The following is an 18,610-nucleotide window of genomic DNA, read 5'->3' on the forward strand; positions in this document are numbered from 1 at the left end:
GCTGAACATGGTAGAACCAACTCTCGTGGTCTAGTGGCTGGAGACTGGGAGGCATCCAGGGTCTTTCCTGATTCTTTGTCTTCTGTTCCGGCTCCAAGTAACTAAACTTGGGGAAACTGAGGCCCGGTTTTCCATATATGAAATTAGAATAAATTACTTACCCATCATTGCACAGGGAAAAATAAGCAGAGCTAGATCCCTGGAGTCTTGCTTGCTAACCACCAGACACCACATTTTTCCTAACTCTATCAGTGACTGCTAACTAGGCCATCATTAGTAGGTGCTGCTTATTGATACTGACGCTGTTTCTGTGAAATCAGATGTGGAATGGTTCCCTTTGGATATGGTACTTCTGCAGGGCGACTGGAACCACTAGACACAAAGACTTTTGCTGAAATTGGACCCTGGAGATTCAGACTGGTGAAATTGTAATATGAAAAGAACCTTAGATGTGTTCAGTTCTCCCGTGTTTACTTGCTGCTTTTTCTTCCAGTAAAAGAAGCTAACTAGACTTTAATAACTGCAGAATAATTAGTGAATGCCTGACTCTGCACATATTAAGAATGATTAGTTTACAAGGGGACAGCTCACCCACCCCTTAATTCAAGGCTGCTCTGGACTTTTCACTTGCTCACACAGATTTCTTTTGGGCTCAACCTACTTCAGGATCTGAAAACAAAATAACATTAAATTATGAACATGTCTCAGTTAATATACCATTTGAATGAAAACCCATGAACACGTGCTTAAAAGAAATGTTATAAACCCTGCTACGCCTTATTAATCGCTGCATTGCTCCAGTTCTATAGGGGTGTAACTCCACTGATCAAAAACTGGAGCAAAAATGTGGTGAATCATGCCCCTTGAGTTGCTTTTTAATGTTGCAACTCATTTGCACCATGAAGTGTTTAAATCCAGACATTGTAGGAGCCATGGTTGCATCCTCTTGTCTGGAACTGCAAATGGGTCTTATCAGGGGAAGCATAAAATCTTCTCATTCATTGCTTCTTGCTGATGAGTCCAGTAAAGGTACAGGAGTAGGTAGATACTATCAATCAGCTGTTACCTGGCGAATGCTAATTATACTGTAGGTAGCTTCCGTTTTTCCCTTTACAACCAGAATCCAGGGTTTCCAAATTGGAGATGAATCTCACTTGCCCAGCCAGCATGATTTTATTTCATCTTTATAATGCACTTGAGTGATACATTCTCATTTAATAGCATTCTTAGAAAACCTTGTATTTCTTTTGGCCTCCTCAGAGATTGAGACAGTGAAGCTAGCCCGCTCAGTTTTCAGCAAACTCCACGAGATCTGCAGCAGCTGGGTGAAAGACTTTCCACTGCAAAGGAGGCCCTACCGCTATTATGAGACATCCATCCATGCCATCAAAAACATGCGCAGGAAGATGGAAGACAAGCATGTCTGCATTCCTGACTTCAACATGCTCTTCAACCTTGAGGTAAAGGGGGCTGGTGTGGGTCAGTTAACCTACTGAATATGGGTTTTGGGAAATTAGTAAGCATTTTATTGTGAAAACAAAAGATGTATATATGACGGGCCTTAGATAGTTGGGCTCCAAGAGAGACACGCCTCATCTAACTTAGTTCAGTGAGCGTGGTGCAAATATTTATGGGTCTCACAGAACGCCCATACCCTACATAGGATATGGGTGGCCTTCTTATAATCTAGAAACTTGCATTCTGCTGGCAATAGAAGAGCAGAGAGAACAATATAGGATGCATTCACCATCGTGGAGATTGAGAGCAGCATGGGTTCTGCAATGCTCCTAGGATTTAGTGGCCTGAGACTCAACAGTAACAGAGTTCCCCCAGTGGCAGCCAGTGCATTATGTTACTAAGGAGTAAGCTAAGGCAGGATCCTCTACTTGACTGAAGATTGCCCAGATAGCAGTGAATCACAGAGAAAGAGGTGATGGTGCAACTCATAGCTTGTTACTGCTGTCTAGTTGCCTGCTGAGCCAGGCCTGTGCTGCTGGACTACCATGTTTCTTGGGAGAAACATCAAGAAGTCAAAGGCAGGAGTAGGAGAGGAGGTAAAAAACAGTCCTCCTGGGAGAGTAGGTTCACAAAAAAAGCCACCAAGACCAACTTTTTGGTAGATCCTGGCCCAGGTGTACTTTCATCCATCTCTTCATATCACTTATCAGCAAAACCCTCGTGCAAGCTTTTCTTCAGATGTAAAATCTGAGACGTTGTGAAATCGCAAGTATGTGAAGTAGCAAGAATTACACAACCTGGATGAGTATGATGGAAAAATTGATTTGTATTATGCGTTGTCAGTTTAATAACTATTTTCTTGCACCCTATCTTAGTTCTTGCCTTTAAGATGTATTCTGTTAATGCAAACTGAGGTAGGTTTGTTTCCTATGCCTGTCAATTATCACCTTTCTTCAGTCAAATTTGTGTTGGAGCCTATCACTTAAAAATTACAAGGTATAAATATTGTAGTCATTTAGATGGCTGTCAAGGTTGAGTGGGCACTGATAGTGGTTGGTGAGTTGTGTGTATGAATTGGGTGCAGAAGTTGATGTCTCTTGCTACTGGATCATTGTTTCCTCTGTGAGCAGTTTGGGCAAGACAAGAAACCTGAGTTGAAGATGAAGGATTCTGCCTATCTTGATCTGAGAATGTGATCACACTTAATTACCTGATGAGATAGTACATATTAATGTATTAATTACAGACACTTGAACTGATGTGGATTGAATAAAAACATTAGCGCTATGTGGCTTCATAGTTTAATGCCCTAGCATTTTACCTCTAAGAAACTGAATTCAAATCTGGATTTATGCATTTTGCTTGCAATACATGGTGGTCTCACCCTGCTGTTCAGCTCACAAAGCCTTGCCACACTTTGGTGTGAATGACAGTTTTTATTCAGGAAAAGTTTAGGGATTGAATAACTGAAGGTATAACAAAACAGATGTGAGGTGCATTAACAGAGCTATGCAGGTGATGCATGCATAATACCTGCCTATGCTAAGCAAGTGCAATTTGTCAACTATATAATCTGTGTATGCATATTCCCACATTACGATAAACAAAGAATTTATATAGCTGAGTTCTCAAGTAGAGATTCTGCCTCTCTAATGGCATTATACCACTAAAGTGAAAGCACAAGGGGGACACCAGTAATCTCAAGTTAAATGGTTTTAATGACAGTTCAGTTAACCAATTGCACTGCTTATCTTCATTAGTTTTTGATTCAAGGTTGTCTCTTGGCAGGACCAAGAGGAGCAAGCATATTTTGCAGTATTTGATGGTCATGGAGGGGTGGATGCTGCCATCTATGCCTCCATCCATCTCCATGTGAATTTGGTACATCAGGAGATGTTTCAACATGACCCAGCGGAGGCACTTTGTAGAGCATTCCGGGTGACAGATGAACGCTTTGTTCAGAAAGCAGCCAGAGAGGTGAGTTAGTATCATTATTTTGGAGAGAGAGGGAAAGTTTTTGACTGAAGATTTTTTTTATTACTTCTATTTAAAAATGAAAAAATTACGTGAATTTCAAGCTAGGGAGAGATGGAGAGCAAACATCCTACACATCTGAGTTCAGCATCTCTCTCAACCACCAGTGCACCCCTGTTCGGGATGGGACCTGACAATCACCTTTCCCTTTCATTCCTGTACAACCACATCCCTTGCTTCCTCACACCTGGTAGGCAGCTTTTTCTGCAGCCAATGCTTGACAGATAGCCTCATTGACTCTTGTTCACTAGAGCTCATGCATGACACCTCTGTAATGAACCTGGAAAGCAGGAAATCCACCTCTGTCCTTGAACTCAAGTCTTCAGGGTGATAAAATCACCAGATGGCCAGGGATTGCCATGAATCATTTCAGTGAGCCCTCACGAGGATTAGGAAATGACAGAAATGGATTTGGAAAGGAGTAACGTGCAGTTGTCCTGCCTCTCTCGAAGTTGGAGTTAAAGTAGGGAGCAAAAGGCCCCAGGCTGTGCAAGAGATGCACATTATCCTACACCCAGCGCTGTCTCCCAGGAGCCAAATTGGAATCTTTTTCTTCATGTTGCTTTATTCATGGATATTACTGACTTAGCATCATGGGAAAGGAAACAACTAAGGATTATAAAAATGGCTATTGGATTGAACCTTACTTATTAGTCACCTTTTGGTTCTCTTGCACCTAGAACTGCAGCCAGCATACCAATGGCACTATGTAAGTTCACAGAGTCACTGACTAAAGCCAGCTGATTCTGAACAAAATGGAAGCACTAGATTTTAGCATCCACCAGAAGTTTTGGTAGAATGAGTATGTAGGTAGGGCCTGATGCTGCAGTCTGGGTGCATGCAAACAATACTCTCTGACTTTGGGAGTCACGTGCATGTACAGACTGCAGGGGCAGGCCCAGGTCCCTTTGGAATTTTTAAGCTTGAAGTAAGTAAGGTCAAAATCCTCAATTCCATGTTAAATTTCACAAGGCCTCTTAGATTCCATGGTACATTGTATTTGCCAACTGATTACTAATGAACCTGAAATCTTCACAGACATGGCCAGTAGGTACTGGGTTGAATCTATGCTGTCAATGACACCCTTCTCCTTCTCTTGAAAATACTTTCCCTTACTACCTGTCCCTAGTACTTCAGTTCTGGCTCTAGGGGGGAGGCTTTTGCTTAAATAGCACTAGCTCACCTCACACACAGCCTTGAGTATTCACAGATTTTTAAATAGGACATTGGTATGGGAATGGGATACAGATTCTTCCACTTATGGGACACTGGTTCAAATCCAGCTCATGGTGGCAGTGGCCAGATACTCAATGACTGTGGTTAGTTGGGGAAAGGTCTGAGTCTATTGGCTAGTGGGTTTGTCTACATCACAGAAACCACCATTACAGCTGGTACTAAGTTCCCCTTTGTTGGCATTCTCACTACAGAGGCCAATGAGTGAATGGGTCAAAGAGGTTTAACTATCACTCCAGGTCAGGAGTCAGCTGCTGTTCACAGCATAGTTGACCACTAAATAACCAGAGCACTTCATTCTCCAGGACTGTCAATTTAGCACCTTTCACAACCACTAAAATACATTTATGAAGGGGGAGGAGTGGTTCCATTCTTGTGTTCTTATACTTACTGTGTTTGGTCTTGGATTACTTTTTTAAAATTCTTTCATAGTGTCACAAAGACATCACATTCCTTAGCACTGTTCATGTAAGGTGGATCTCGAGATACTTTGAGTGAGTCGCTCTCTGAGGTAGTTAAGTTAAACCAATTCATTTTACAGATGGGAAAACTGGGTGCCCAAGAGGGTTACACAGTTAATCAGTGGCAAAGCACAGGATTTGAACATTAGACTTTCACCAGACATATAGGACAAAATTGTGCCTTCAATTACTTGCATTCAGCCATGCTGGCTTTGGGGGAGAGAATGGAATGGTAGTAAATGCAGGACAAATGCAGCCCCATTTCTCCGTCATTAGAACAACCCTGCTTATTTGACTGTCAGCATGTTCTGCTTTGAGGGCAGCTGTGAAAACTGTTCTAAGGCATTTCACTTTCATTTGCCCATTTAAAACTAGTAGATATTTTTTTCCAGAGCCTACGGTGTGGCACCACTGGTGTGGTAACATTCATCCGAGGAAATATGCTGCATGTAGCTTGGCTTGGTGACTCCCAGGTGATGCTTGTGAGACAGGGCCAAGCTGTGGAATTAATGAAGCCTCATAAACCGGATAGAGAGGTAAGACTGGCCTGTTTTAACTGAAGATGGATAGCTTTTCACTTTTCATATTTATTTTCTGACTTCAAACAAAGATTTGATTGTTGTCTGCATATAAAAGAACTTCTGTACTATTGATCAACTGCCTTTTCTATCTCCTTTGGAACAGCTGAGCAAGCACCTGTCCAGTTACTCCAATTGCTTTGGATAAGATTACTGACTTGTCAAAATCTTTTGTTCTGATCTGGTAAGGGGGCAGGATAAAACCTCAGCAGAAACTGAAGCACTAATCTTTACAGTATGGGCTCAGGACTGCTGTGCATGTGAAAACACCGATACATTGATGAAAGCACCCAGAGTCTTTTTTTGGCAACAGAGACCTGATCAACTCTTATGTTGCCTTGCGGTTTAGGATGAGAAGAAGCGTATTGAGGCCCTTGGAGGCTGCGTGGTCTGGTTTGGGGCCTGGAGAGTGAATGGGAGTTTGTCCGTCTCCAGATCTATTGGTAGGAAATGTACTTTAATTCTTGCATCCATTTCTCTTCCCTGTTTTAATTTCTATTGATCACACTGTGTAATACAACAGATAAATAGAACCAGGAACAACTATCTCAGTTTTTCTGGAAAACAGATGCTGGTCTAGCCTGTTATTCCAAGAGACTCCTCTTAATTTAGAGAAAAGAATAATTGGTTCCTGGTCTGAGAATTAATAAAAGGGTTCCCAGGATGCCACCTCTCACGCAGCATGCCAATCAAAAACCTGAAATTTGAAATATCTTTGCTTTCCATTTTCCATAGGGGATGTTGAGCACAAGCCATATATTTGTGGAGATGCAGACTCCGCCTCCACTGTACTGGATGGGTCTGAAGACTACCTCATTTTAGCCTGCGATGGCTTCTATGACACAGTAAATCCTGATGAGGCAGTGAAGGTGGTGGCTGACCACCTGAAGGAGAATAATGGAGATAGCAGCATGGTGGCACACAAATTAGTGGCATCAGCACGCGATGCTGGCTCCAGCGACAACATCACTGTCATTGTGGTATTTCTCAGGGACATGAATACAGCAGTAAATGTTAGTGAGGACTCAGACTGGACAGAGAACTCTTTTCAAGGAGGACAAGAAGATAGTGGGGAAGATAAAGAAAACCATGGAGATTGCAAACGGCCATGGCCTCAACACCAGTGCTCAGCGCCTGCAGATCTAGGGTATGATGGGCGAGTGGATTCCTTCACTGATAGAACTAGCTTGAGCATAGGGTCCAAAATTAACCTGTTTGAAGACCAACGCTATTTAGACCTGATGAAAACAGAAGCAAGCCAACCTCAGAATGCCAAACATTTGTTACCAGTTCAAGTGTTTAGCCCTGGCCTACCAAAGGGAGTCAATATGGTTAACGGCTCAACTGTAAAGAATGAATCTCCAAAAAGCACCGCATCTTCAGTGTCTGGACTGACAAATCCAAGGGGATATTCTGCTTCTCTCAGTTTGAGTTCCACAGGGCAGCACATTTACAAAATGGAGGGTTTATCTCCACACTTTTCTGGATTGGAAAAGGAACAATTCAGATCCTTGGGGAAAAGAGTCTCTGCTTTCTCTCATTTCCATTTCTATAATGCAAAGAGGCGATGTGGAGCCAGGCTCAAACCAAAGTTTCACACACATCTCTTTGCTCACAAACCTTCCCATATGGAAGGATTAGGTCCATCCTTACCTGTCCGAAGTGGCAGTAAAATTAGGATGTTGGTAAGAAGTTCTCTGTGGTGGAGGATGAATAGTCACAAAGTTTATGGTGAGAATATGCTCTTGAGTCGAAGACAGAGTAATTGTACACCAGATCCATACCTTTATCAGAGCTGCAAAATATAACCATCCTCCTTGTATCCCCCTTTAGGCAACTAGTTTAGTCAATCCCAGAATAAAAATGGCATCAAAAGGTGAGCATTTCAGAACTGTTATGGTTCCCTGTAAAACTCAGCTCAGATGTAAATAGACCAAGGAATTAAAAAAAATAGTTTGTCACAATAAAACTGCTGGTGGTGCCACTCTAAGTACACCCCCACAAACACATGCACGTAAGTATCTATATTCTCATTCACTAGACAAGCTGGTTAGTTGGCTCAGGTGAATAGACACAGTTAGAAACCATTGAAAAAAATGCAGCTGAGAATAAAGTTGAACCTGCCTGAGATACGTCTATGGAGCAATATTTTTAGAAAGCTATCCTGTTTTAGAATGCCGAATTTTGTAAAGGGTGGGGGGAGAGTTTCCATAGAAGTCCGGGTGGTGTTTTTTTCTTATTTTCCTTTGTTTTAGACTAATATTAAGAGAAATCTATAGAAAACCATCCACTTTGCAGGTAAAAGACTAAAAGCCATACAGGGTATTAACAGGTAATTTAGGAATGGAGAGACTCATGCTGTAAAATCTACTCTGTTCTCAGACTCAGATTAAGGTACATACAATTAATTTAGCTATTATTTCCTGTAACATATAATGTGGAATATGAAAAAAAGTGTTTTTGTATTTTTTAAAAAAATATTCCCCGTGGCTAGATATATAGTATGTGGGGATTTCATAACTTTTTGGTGCTTTTAGTGGCATTTTTATTTGTCAGTTTAGGAGGCTGTTGTCAACTGGCTTTAATCTAACAGAACTGTGGTTAATTGCTAGGAGAACATCATCACACCTTCATCTCAGGTGTTGAAAGAAACTGAATCTGAGATGCTGTCCAGGTACAATATGCTGTCACTAAACTGATCAAACTGTAGAACTACTTGTTAAGAATAATAAACAATTTGATCAGGATTTTGTTTTAGGTTAGTTTCTAGACTGCAAGGGCATAATTTAAAATAAAGTGGAAGTTTTTAGGGATGATAATATGCTGGAGTGAGTGTGACACTACTACTGAATTTTTGTTATTCCCGATAGATTCAGAAAATGGATGTGAGACTGCTATATTAACCCGAAGTGAATGGAAATGCTGTGGATGTAGATGATTGAGGGTGGTTGCTTTGCTTAGCTGAGATCATAAAACGCACTGACAATCCCAGAGCTCTGCTCCAACAAATTTAGATTTGCAGAGAAAGATGAAAAATGTGGGTTGCCCATTTGCTTATCCCATTATTTAAAAAAAAAACAAAAACCCAACTAATCTATCCTTGAGATGATGTCTTACTCTTAAAGGAATAGTTAATTAGAACACAAAAGTAATTTAAAACTGTTCCAGTTGAATGTATCAGACAACATATTAGGCCTCCTGCCACGATTATTTGCCACAATAACTAAGTATGGGAATACTCATTTGGCACTGGTATGAATATAAAATGTAATTCTCCAACGGCATTTAATTTTAGCATGATTTAATATACCACTCAGTCTTAGCAGTAACACTTTAAACATCAGCCTTACAGTTAGCTAGAATTTGTTAAAATATTTAAATAAGTAGTCAGGAGAGTCTAAATTATTTGAAATCGTAAGACTTGAACTTTACTGATCTCAGCTTGCTCTTTGAGTCAGTCTTTTAAAAGTCGTTTGAAATAGTAAAAGGCTGTAAGCAAACAGGAGTTGAAGTGTGGTTTTAGATTCCTGTAATTATTTTGCAGTTTTTTTAAACCACAAATATAATTGAGTCATTGGTTCTTACATCTGTCATCTTACAAAGCCTTAGATGTTGTTAACATTCTCTTCAGATGTATTGTATGTTTCTAATCAAATTTACTAAGGAAATTGAGAAACCACCGAATCCTAAAGTATGCAATTTTGGGCATCTTGCTGTTGCCTTTTCATTGTTTAAACTTCTCACACTAATAGAGAAGATGCATTGAAAGTCTCTTCTGTTTGATAGTTGTACTTTTACTGGAAGGTGATGTAAGTGCAATTCTTTGTCTAAGTAAATATGTCAAGATAAAGTTATGGATGATAGAACTCCCCAATGTGCAAGACTGGTTGAAAAATACTGGAGTGAGTGTATGCTCTCTTGTCAAGAGTGTAGTTCTTTAGGTGTGGATTCATAAATGATCATTCTGCTTCTCAGACCATTTAGGAGGGAAATTGCCATCACAGTTCCTGCGTGGTCCAGTGCAAAATATTGTATAAATAGCAAGTGTTCATTTTTTCACTATATTCATGTAGAGTAGATAGGAACCATTTGTAAGGTAAGTCTTTTAAACTTCTATAATACATATAAAAGTAGTGGTTATTGGTCTGATATATGCTGCTCTTGATTCTACACACTAGACAAAAGAGCAGTGCTTTGTGAAATGCAATGTTTTCTCTTAATGCCACTGGTGATAGGAAGTAGTTCTCTTCAGTTCAAAATCCTGTGCCCTTATTTGCTGCTTGCTAATGTAAGCAATAAGTTCCCCTCTAACTAATGGTATTTAAATGTTCTGTATCTTGTATTTTGATCGTCTATCTGGTGATAATGTAAAAAAAAATTAGACAAATATAAAAGTATCTCTATAAATGTATTTATTAACTGTTAATTCTAAGATTCAGTCTGACACTTGTGTTTTGTAACTTTATTGTGTATCTTAGTAGTGGTGAAATTTGTATAACCTTTCCAATAAAGAGCTGAAGTATCCCTTTTTCAAGTTAACACAATCTGCATCAGTTCCAGTTTACCTATTAAACATGTTTTGCAGGAATAAAAGGTAGGTAGTGAAAATAAAATATTGTGTTGGTTTTGAGAAATGGACTTCAGGCTTTTTGTCTGAAGCTGTTCAGAACTCACTGGTATGCTATTCACTGTGAGTTTTAAAGGGATTAATTTAATCCCCCCTCTAATAGTTTCCAGTGTACACTTTTTAAATGTGCAACTCTTGAAGAATGTCTGCTGTTGCAGAAAGCAGTATAGCACCAGACCAGGGAGCTGTTAACCCATTTCAATTTGCACTAAAGGTGTGGAAACATGTAAATAACTTTTCTTTACCTAAAAGTGCCATCAATTGTCCTTGCAAGTTAAAATAATTCACTATTTATTTAGTTTAGTCTGCAGTGTAACATTTAAGGACAATGTCAAAGCAGATTTTAACTTATACCACATTTACAGTGGTACATTGTCAAACTCTGCTCCATTTTTGGAACACAGTCTGTGAAAAATGCATTGTGTTATGGACAGATAAACATGAGGTACAAGAAATTCAGTGTTTACAGACATGACTGCTGTAGTTCAAGTCCACTATGCTATCCTACCTACCACTGGGTAATTCTTACTCTAGCAGTGTCCTGCTGTAGCACTGAGAAAGATTGATCTAAATTAGTGGCTGTTTTAGCACAGTGTATTCACTCATTCAACACTAGTCACATAGACAAAGCCATTAAAGGGGATACTACAGCTTTGTTCATGCCTACAATTTAGGACAATCTTTCTTTGGATCATAACTCTGCAACAGCAAATAAAACTTTCTACCCTTATAGCATGCAATAAATAACAGTGAAACATAAATGCAACCTCTAACGTAAATGTTCATGTCCTTTTCCAGTCATTGTTAATCAGGCTTAAAGCACCGTAGCTGCCAGCATTAAAACATCAGAGAAACCCCCCCACTTCAAAGACTTAGTTCAAGTATTTACAAGTTGACTGCATTTGTTTTCTTTTACTTACATCTTTCTTTGCTGCATTTCTTTACCTTTAAATTAGAAGAAATTAAAACAGGACTAGGGAAAGTTGGCAGAGATTGATCCTGTTTTCTTAAAGTAGTAACTTGTTTTTAGAACTCCAGGTGTGGTGCCAGCTCCTACATTGGGTGCTTCTGTTGAGAGATACTTGTTCTCTTGTTCTTTATGAAGTGATTAAATTAATCATTTTTATGCTACAGTGTTCGGATCTTTCCATTTGCAACCTTGTTCTACAGCTCATGAGGTCAGTTGTAATCCATGTAACAGTCATCCATATTTTATTTAAGTGTTTACGGATAAGGACTATGTTGAAATTTTATCAATATCTTAATAAAACAATTTAAAACATTTTTCAATGGTCTACTTATTTAAAGGCAAATTCAGAATAGCAAACTCACATTCCTTGTGCTAAACTGCTTCTGTACAGTAGTCTAATGGGATTTTACTGTTTAACCCTAGATGGAGGGCATCAATTTGAATTCTAAACTGCTTTTACCTACTACTAAAAATGCATCTGACTCATATGCAGACTAGGAAGCAGGAGCATCTGACCATGGTGCTGCAATTTAAACAAATCTAGAATTAGGAGTAGGTTGTAGCTCCCTAAACTGTAGCTTAATTGGTATCTTGTTAACCTCTCTGTAGAGGAGCCATGTATTGAATGTTCTTATCTATTTTATAACAAAGAAAGGGATGTGCAAGATTTGAAGGACACTTAGTTGTAACAGTTGACTTTGTGCCATTTTCAGCAATAGCCCATTAGTGGAAGGGCAACAGTTGCATACTTCAAACCTACATTTTTAGATCCCCTGTATTTTTTAAACATTGCTGTTAGCGTTAAATTTTCCACACTGCTTCAAGGACTAAATAGCTTAGAATTTTGGATGGGCTCTGTAAGGCCCTGCAGACCTGGCACTAGCTGCTGTATGATTGGTATGCTAACTGCCTGAGCATTATTCACAAGCTGTCTTAACACTTCAACTAAAACACACCAGTCCCTCACACTCAAGTGTATTGGACAGTATATAAGCAAAAGCTTCTAGATGAGTTTCATTATGAAACTGGAGCTAATGTAGTTCAGGAAACTATAAAAATCACAAGTGGAGAGGGAGTCATACACAGAGCAGCTCAAATGGGTTAGTTTTTTTTTTTTTGCTGTTTAAAATAAAGATTTTTCCAGGAAATGGATTAAAAATGAAAGCTAGGTATCTACACCGAAGAACAGGCTCTTGCCCCAGGACCCCTTCTAGTCAAAAGTGTAGCACCTAGGACAATCTTTCAAATAATGAGCTGCTCCCATAGCTCTAGTGGTGGCTGCTGGTCCTCATTTCTAAATTATCAAGCAGGACACAAGGTTCTGGACTTGGAGATGTTCACAAAGGACTCAGCTCCTTGATACTTAGAAGCATGAGAATACAGACCAATGGTTTGGATCCATAAACGCAGCAGCACAAGTGCTAGTGAATTTGGAGAAAGGTGTTACTAGAAAGACATGTAGGGAACAAAGTGTATGGGCTTCTGGGGCCCTATAACACTCGAATAACCAAAGACCTACATGAGACATGGAGTCAATTTATCCCTCCCAAGTCTCACGTGGCTTAGAATCAACTTGGACTGCTCCTGAAATCAGGATGGGAGGCAATGCCCCATTAGCAAAACCAGTGAAAGACGGTTAAATCAAATACACCTTAACATGAATTCAAAAGCCAAGGCTAAAATTCAACAGAATGGGAGAGCTCAAACTACTCACAATGAATGCTTCTACCTACATCCTCTTCACACAGCCTACCTGGTGAGTACTGTATTTGAGAGAGCCTAGATCATTGATACACAAACTGATGATACAGTGAACAACACTGCAGTCAAGCTCAAGACAATGACTAAAGAAATCCACATTATAGTAGAGACTGAAAGAAGTGGAATTTAAAGAGGGGAGGGTAGGTATTTGGTTCATGAGGAAGTGCCTACGGACTATTGGTTGTGGAAGACACAGCATTTCATTTGGAGCAGACTGTGGCCTGAACATACTGGTTCAGTGCCACTAGGATGTAGATTTAAAAAAAACACAGACTGAACACTAACCAGGTAGTATATTTCTGTCCCATCAGCACCTGCCCCTTCAAAATAATTTCACACAGTATTTCAATCTTCATTTTATTAACAAAAAGTGCAAACAGTTTTAAACTAAACGATATGATTTGTACGCACTTAAACACTGGGGAATATTACATACAAAACGAATGTTTCAGCAAGTACAGTCAGCTGAGAAGAACACTCACCTAACATTTATACACTTATTCATGCTTTTTCACCAGCCAGTTATTCAGCTTTCATTATTGCTTCACAAAACATTTTAGCTGCTCAAATGCAATGCACAGTGGTAAAAAGTTTGGCAACGATGTTCTCAGTTGGTCCAAATTAGAAACTGAAGAAAACAAATATGAACTAACTCTTGTGCAGGCCACTTTCACCCTAACTTTAAATAGCTTAGATCCCTATGAATACAACTACAATGTTATTTCATACTATTAATAATAAAAAGGGAAGGACCTTCCCCCACATTCTCTGCTGTATCAATCGTAAGGAGACAAATATGAACAAGGCTCTAGCACCTTTTGAACATTTGTTCAGAATCTGCATTTGAACCTGCCAAAGCCATGAAAAATACAGTCTTGCTAAGGTTTTTCATAGGGAAACTTGCCCTATTAACAGGTTTAAAACAGCCATGGAAGAACTACATAATCTTTTATATTCAGCACAATGGAATGTGTGCACACCCTACGAGAAAAATACAGATGGAATAAATAAGCATTATGAAGTGTGCCTCTTCTCAGGGACACAAGCAGGCTAGTGTTAATCCAACTCTTCAAAGTCTTCTGCAGTCAACAAGCCAATCCTCTACCTAGCCCAAAAGAGACAGTTCATATGCAATCTCAGTCATTAAAAAGAGCCTATAGTAGTAGCGCTATTTTGTGGATTAGAAAGGATTTAGGGTGCTTAAATCTAAAAATTCCCAAGATAAGTACATAAATACTAAATTGACAACCAGCAAGGAGTAGGAGAATGTGAGCCCCCCCAATCAGCCCTGCTTTGGTGCTATATTACATCTAGCAATTGCATTATCAACAAAGCAGATTAGTTAACAGGTCTTGACATTTTAAGTAAATCAAAGAAATGGAGGAGGATCTCATCTACTTTCAGCAGCAATGGGAAAGTGGGAAGTATTTACAAGTTGTAGGATATTAGTGATTACATAATGCCCTTCCATCTTTATAACCTTCATGTAAATGAGCACTGCAGGGAGCATTTGCATCACACTGGGAGTATTTCAGATGGAGTGGTCAGTTTCTTGACACAGCAAAATTTTATACTATCAAACCAAATTACAGAAAGACTTAGGTTAAGTTAACTGCCATTAAGTCAATGGTGTTCTTATTTTAGCAATTACCTTGTATTGTCCTCTCCAGGACCAAAGCTGAGGTCTTCAGGGCCTATTTGATCACCTTCAGAAAAAACTGAACACAGCTCTAATACTGAAAAACAATTAATATGGCATCCTTAAAGACCAAGTCCCCAAACCAGTTAAATTTAAAGAGCTCTATAATCAGCAATTCTTTCAGAGATTAAGATTTCATTCTTAACATATGAAAGACAGATACAAAGTTGGAACCCTTATTCTGAATTAGTCTGCTCTACAATTTTAAAACTATGATGGTGGAGTACAAATTGGTGGTTTAAATTTTTTTGTGAGTCAGCAATGTAATATTCAATGTTATGCTGTGGAGTTCTGCAGTAAACTACTAATTCAGAATAAGACATTGATCTTCCACTGATTTATATTAGGCTATTAATATTGTTATTTATTCCAAACCATTAACCAAACTTATTTAGAATTAGCAATCATGTAAAGGTTTTAAAAGTACCCTTTAAGATGTTTTTGACCATTTTCACAGAACAAAATGGTAGACACTTTCAATACTTTTAAAACTGAGCTGAAGAATTCAAAAGCAGTTTACTGTCAGTTCAGATGCAAACTCATTACTAGGGGACATTTCGACTACCACCACTCATTTACTGTTATTTTCTGCAATGAAAATTGAGAATTTACATAACTGGGGCCAAATCCACTCTTCTGCCCCAAAGCCAGTCAGCTTTTATGCAGAGGGCAGAGAATCCTACAGCCTACATGCTGGCTGCTACTGTAGCGTCCAAAACAGCTGTATCCCTCACCCACAACTGGGATGGTGAATCTGAAGCCACAGGTTCCCATGCCTCTTCTCCAACTCACCACTCTGATACCACAGCTTTGCAGTGACCAGGGGACCTGCCGTCCACAGCAGATGCTCTCTGCATCCTGCCATTACACAATGCCATAACATTACACCTGTTCTGTGGCTTTCAGCCTTGGACAGAGGCAAGTTAGAGATGGAAGAAACCTGTTAGGTCATTTAGTCCACTCTCTGGTACTTAATCAAGTCCACTTTGAAGTAACTCAAGCAAGGGGACTTCTGCTACTTTTGCTGGGAGACTGCTCCTGTCTTAGATCTCAATGTTAGGAAAAATTCACTCTCGCTTTCTTTACCTCCATTTTAAAATGAGATCTCAAGCACCAACTGATAATATTTGGAAGGCTTCATTTGGCAATAACTTAGCCCCAAATAGTATCCTTTACCCACAAGAACCATGAGCCATGTCAGGAGTAGCATTTGGAAAGCTGCCCCTCTGATTGCACAATATAATTGTTCTACCTTCACTTGAGGGCTGGACATCGAAGGCATGATTAAACGCATCTGAAGTGGATGTGGCATCCTCCTGCTCTTCGTTTTCTGTGTCACATTCAATGTCGCTATCGCTGCTCATGCCTGGCAGGAGGTGAAGGACGTGCTTCTGACATAGCCCAGCTGCAAAGAGCAAAGGAGAACCTGCTGCAGTGAGATTCCTGTAGCCACAAAGTTCTCAGCTTCCTTTCTTTCCCAAGACGCACCAACGTCAAATTCTCGGGCTTGGCAGGAGAACAAGATAAAGTGAGCAGTGTGTAAACTTATTTACCAAAGCACTAAGGGATCAACAGCAGAACATGCTTGGGGAACAGTTTTAAAAAATGTTCTCAGTCTGGTTATCTTATTCAATGGAGACTTAATTTAAAGGAGCAACTCTATAAAAATCCAACTAAATGGTGTAAGTGTGAACTTGTATAACTGCATTTCCTTTCTGCTTTAGTGGCTTTCCTCAGCTGGCAGCCAGCCCATTCTTACCAATGCTTCAGTGGGCCACTGTGTAAATGAACTGAAGTCTAAATGTTTTTTACTAGTTTTAAGACGTGTCATGGCCTTTTAAGCAGCACCACATTTCAATCAGGTTAACTTTCCTATTCAGAGGTCACAAACACATGACAACATGATTTTCCTACAAATATATCTCATCCTATTCTTCTCAAATGAAGACAGCCCTTCGTCTTGCCACTACTTGAAACTAATGATTAGTAAGGCTCCGTGACTTCTGCAGCAGCTAGCTCTGGGGCTGTCCGAGCAGATCAGGCAGCCCCTAAGCCAGTCGTACCAGCCGCTGCTGGGGCAGTTTGGGTATGGGAGGGGGCTCAGGGCTGGGGCAGGAGATTGGGAGCTGCAGGGACATGCCAGCTGCTTTTGGGGAGCTGTGCAGAGCCCAGTAGGGAGTCTACTAGCCCCACCAACCCTCCCACCCCAACATCTGCAGGGGTCCCGAGCCACACACCGCTGCCCAGCCTCCCTCCTCCAGCACTGGTCTTGAGCAGCCCGGCCCCCCTCCCCTAGCAGGGATCCTGGGCTGCACACCAACAGCACCCCCGCCAGCCTGAGTTTTAGTTAGGGGTATATAGTACAAGTCATGGACAGATCACAGGCCGTGAATTTTAGTTTACTGCCCGTGACCTGTCCATGACTTTTACTAAAAAAATCTGTGACTAAAATGTAGCCTTAATGATTAGTGGTTGAAAACTAACCAAAACAGGAAATTACACAGGTTTTATGGTGTCTGGATTGGTTTGCTTTGTGCTGGCTATCAGCTGATGGACTGAGTGGCACTGATGACTAACAAGATGCCAATGGTTTTGCAGCGCAGTCCCCCAGAGCAAAGATGTTCCACTCCTTGCCCATACACCCCAGGTCAACTACATGAGTAGTAAGATTTCCATAACTTCATATAATTTTACCCCTTGCCTAAACCCCTTTATTTCAAAAGATCTTATCACGAGATCCAATGCAAATGCTTCTGAGAAAACAGCAATTCCAGGTGCTCTTCCAACTGCCTTGCCCAAGAGTTGACTGAACTCTTAAAATGGCATAAAGCAGCCTCCTTGACATATTGTGAAATTCTAGGCACTCATCTTTGAGCAGACCTAAGTAAGAAAAATGTAAACATGACTCCTTCAACCGCCCTTTTCTCTGAAGACTTTCTGGAATTACAATCATATAAACACACAAGCACAACACATTGACCTGACATTGAAGTCAGATGGAGAAACTGGGTTTGCTCTTGTGTATGAAACATGCTCCCAAAGAAAGAGCTAGTTCTCAAAATTCACAGCTAATCATAGCTACCTGAAAACAAATGATTATGCTACTGCAATTTTTCCTTTGTGAAAGGAAATAAATTGTAATATTTGTTTCCTGGGGTTTTAACAATGAAATATTTTACTTAAAAAAAAAATCCTCTTAATGCTTCCTCCTGTAACAGGAGAACTGCAGGAACACATCATGATCACGCTGCAGTGACTAAGAGAAGAAATTCAGTTTTATGTCACTGAGAGACCTTCTGCAAATGCCAACACCTACACAATATTGCACACTGCAGATAGAGATGGATGCTGGCACCTTAATATAGGCTTTGAGCTACAATTCATCAGTCATTGAAATTCAAATTAGTGCAGGGGTGGAAGGCAGCCGAGTTTTAGCAAGATATGAAACACACTTCTGCATGGAATATCAATAAGAAAGCCAACAATATTTTCTCCAGCATGGAAAGACAAGGTGAAAGAGACAGGAATGCGTTTTCAACAACTCAGATTTCTTCTGATTTTCAGAGGAATTAGTGGACCTTGCATACTGCAAAACCCCAATTTAAATTAGACTTAAGAGGTGTCCAGTGCAGACATGGTCCCAGTCACCACCAGACTTACCCCTGCAAGCAGAAGCCTTATACCCAAAAAGGTCTCTTGCTGTATTTTAATAGGAACACAAGTGCAGTCCATCTTTTAAATTAGTAATTTGCCAAACCTCATCTCTAAAGTTAAGTCTTAAGATGAAAA

At 40.0% G+C, this 18,610-nt stretch overlaps 2 protein-coding genes across 4 annotated transcripts in view; one reads left to right on the forward strand and one right to left on the reverse strand.

Moving 5' to 3' along the window:
• Positions 1 to 11,675, forward strand: part of PPM1E (protein phosphatase, Mg2+/Mn2+ dependent 1E) — a 110,482-nt gene extending 98,807 nt beyond the window's left edge. For both annotated transcript variants that reach the window (XM_054008442.1, XM_054008443.1), the window contains exons 3-7: positions 1,261 to 1,460; positions 3,247 to 3,435; positions 5,579 to 5,722; positions 6,114 to 6,207; positions 6,500 to 11,675. In XM_054008442.1, the coding sequence (XP_053864417.1) occupies positions 1,261 to 1,460; positions 3,247 to 3,435; positions 5,579 to 5,722; positions 6,114 to 6,207; positions 6,500 to 7,572 (1,700 nt within the window). In that variant the 3' untranslated portion in view covers positions 7,573 to 11,675. The remainder of the gene's footprint in view (positions 1 to 1,260; positions 1,461 to 3,246; positions 3,436 to 5,578; positions 5,723 to 6,113; positions 6,208 to 6,499) is intronic.
• Positions 11,676 to 13,465: 1,790 nt separating this feature from the next.
• TRIM37 (tripartite motif containing 37) overlaps positions 13,466 to 18,610 on the reverse strand; it is a 48,797-nt gene continuing 43,652 nt past the window's right edge. Inside the window, exons 24-26 of one of the 2 annotated variants that reach the window (XM_054008215.1) lie at positions 16,074 to 16,226; positions 14,774 to 14,858; positions 13,466 to 14,227 (exon numbers count right to left, since the gene is read on the reverse strand). In XM_054008215.1, coding sequence (XP_053864190.1) covers positions 14,224 to 14,227; positions 14,774 to 14,858; positions 16,074 to 16,226 — 242 coding nt within the window. In that variant the 3' untranslated portion in view covers positions 13,466 to 14,223. Of the gene's footprint in view, positions 14,228 to 14,773; positions 14,859 to 16,073; positions 16,248 to 18,610 lie in introns of both variants that reach the window. The other variant, XM_054008214.1, reaches the window with a different exon arrangement.

Source organism: Malaclemys terrapin, chromosome 18 (genome assembly GCF_027887155.1).
Source record: "Malaclemys terrapin pileata isolate rMalTer1 chromosome 18, rMalTer1.hap1, whole genome shotgun sequence".
Taxonomy (NCBI): domain Eukaryota; kingdom Metazoa; phylum Chordata; order Testudines; family Emydidae; genus Malaclemys; species Malaclemys terrapin.